Genomic DNA, 1,796 nt, shown 5'->3' on the forward strand with positions numbered 1-1,796 from the left:
TTATTACGACTATATAGCTAAATTATTACGATTTAAAAAAGGGATTAAAAATTTACAATGTAAAAAATATTTAAAAAGCGTTGCTTATTAACTCATACGAAAACGTACAAATTAAAGAAAAGCACATGTATAAACTTTATTTATAAGTTATAATATATCATATATTGAGATAGAAAAACAAATTTTTATAAACATTATTTACACACATGTAATTTCGACTTTACATAAATGTAAACTATATTGTATGTGCCAAAATGTTGCGAGGAATTTTATCATTGGAATTATCATGAATGATGTAACATTGATCTCGAATGGTTCAATGTGTTACGATAATATATTTTGCATACCCTCCTCACACACATGGATAAAATTTGACAAATAATAAATGTGAAAAAATTCGAGTTACATCCATAAAGCTGAAGAATTGAGCAAGAACTGAAATATTCTATTATTGATAAATATATTTCATAACATTATACAATTTTTCTATTATCTATTTAAAATATCGTCATGAATTCGTTCAATGTCACTCAGTTTGTAAGAAAGTCCACAAGATTTACACTGACTATTCTCAATAGATAATAATACTTTTCTGCATATTACATGTTTACATGGAAGTTTATAAAGAATACTATTATTACAACATTTACAATCATTAGATATATTATGTAACTCTACTTTTTCTGGTGCACTAAAACGTTTAATATTTGACAATAGAATCTTTACATTGCCATCTAGAGAATTGTCAATGTCAGTTTCCACCAATCTTTCTGATTTATCACTTCTATGATTATAAGAATTATTATGAACTAGTTTAGAAGAACTTGAACTTTGCTTTGATCTTACATTAGTATTGGCAGTGGATTGTTTGGGACATACAATAACTGCTGGCAGTTGATGGCAAAATTTCTTTGTTTGCTGTGAATAAGCATTCATTGTTTGCTTGCATGCATCTAATTTAGCATCTTTGACAGTCCTCTTTAGTAAATTTTTGTTTAGCACACACTTTGATACTTTAATTATCCTTCTGTCTCCTGCTACAGTTGAAGTTGAATTATGGCCTAAAACTCTTGGTATATTTTTTATTTCATTCGAATTACTATTATCCAACAGAAATTTATCAATTCTCGACTTCAATGCAGTTGCCATAATTGGTTTACGATGTTCATTAAATACAATGCCAGTAAATGGATCTGATAATGGTCTACCCCAGATTGCTTCATTCTGTCCATGCTTTTCTAATGTGGTTTGATCTATTACTTTGCCACTAGGTAATATAATCGGCTGAGTCATTATCTCCCATGTAATGGGATCTAAGAAACTTTCAGGAACTTCAAACATCACTTTATTCTCTTGTCTGGAATGCATGAAAAATATCTGTATTAGTTAACAACAGATATGTAATGTACTAATATTATATAAATATATGCATACCTATTGTCAGTAATATTTGTATTAGTCTCAGGTTTAGTCTCGCTTACAGGCAATGTGGCTTGATGTTTGGTCCATAAAGTGTACACACTGTGCCACAACATCTTTCCCACAACGAGGTGATATGTTCCCCAAACTTCAATTTTCCCTAATGCTGGTACCGAGTTTCGGTTTAATATTGTTTAATTGGAAAACATTAGTTACATAGCAAGTGCGCATTGGACAATTTAATATAACCGTTTTAAGAAATTTGGTGGTGACAAGAATTTTGCAGGATCAATGTCACTCGGATGAAAAACAGTCCAGCATCAGAAGTGCTTAAAAATCCACTAGACAATAAAGTTAAATAGGCTACTGGATCATTG

The 1,796-nt window shown here is 30.1% G+C and overlaps 1 protein-coding gene across 1 annotated transcript; it reads right to left on the minus strand.

The window, feature by feature from the left end:
* Positions 1-472: 472 nt before the first annotated feature.
* Positions 473-1,535, minus strand: LOC146723503 (uncharacterized). The gene is made up of 2 exons (XM_085481835.1): positions 1,435-1,535; positions 473-1,357 (listed from the first exon to the last, which is right to left on the minus strand). The coding sequence occupies exons 1-2, from the start codon at positions 1,533-1,535 to the stop codon at positions 490-492; spliced, it is 969 nt and encodes a 322-aa protein (XP_085337961.1). The 3' UTR covers positions 473-489.
* Positions 1,536-1,796: the final 261 nt, after the last annotated feature.

The sequence above is a fragment of the Nylanderia fulva genome, unplaced genomic scaffold (assembly GCF_048542155.1).
Source record: "Nylanderia fulva isolate GAGA-0341 unplaced genomic scaffold, ASM4854215v1 Scaffold190, whole genome shotgun sequence".
In the NCBI taxonomy this organism is placed as follows: Eukaryota; Metazoa; Arthropoda; class Insecta; order Hymenoptera; family Formicidae; genus Nylanderia; species Nylanderia fulva.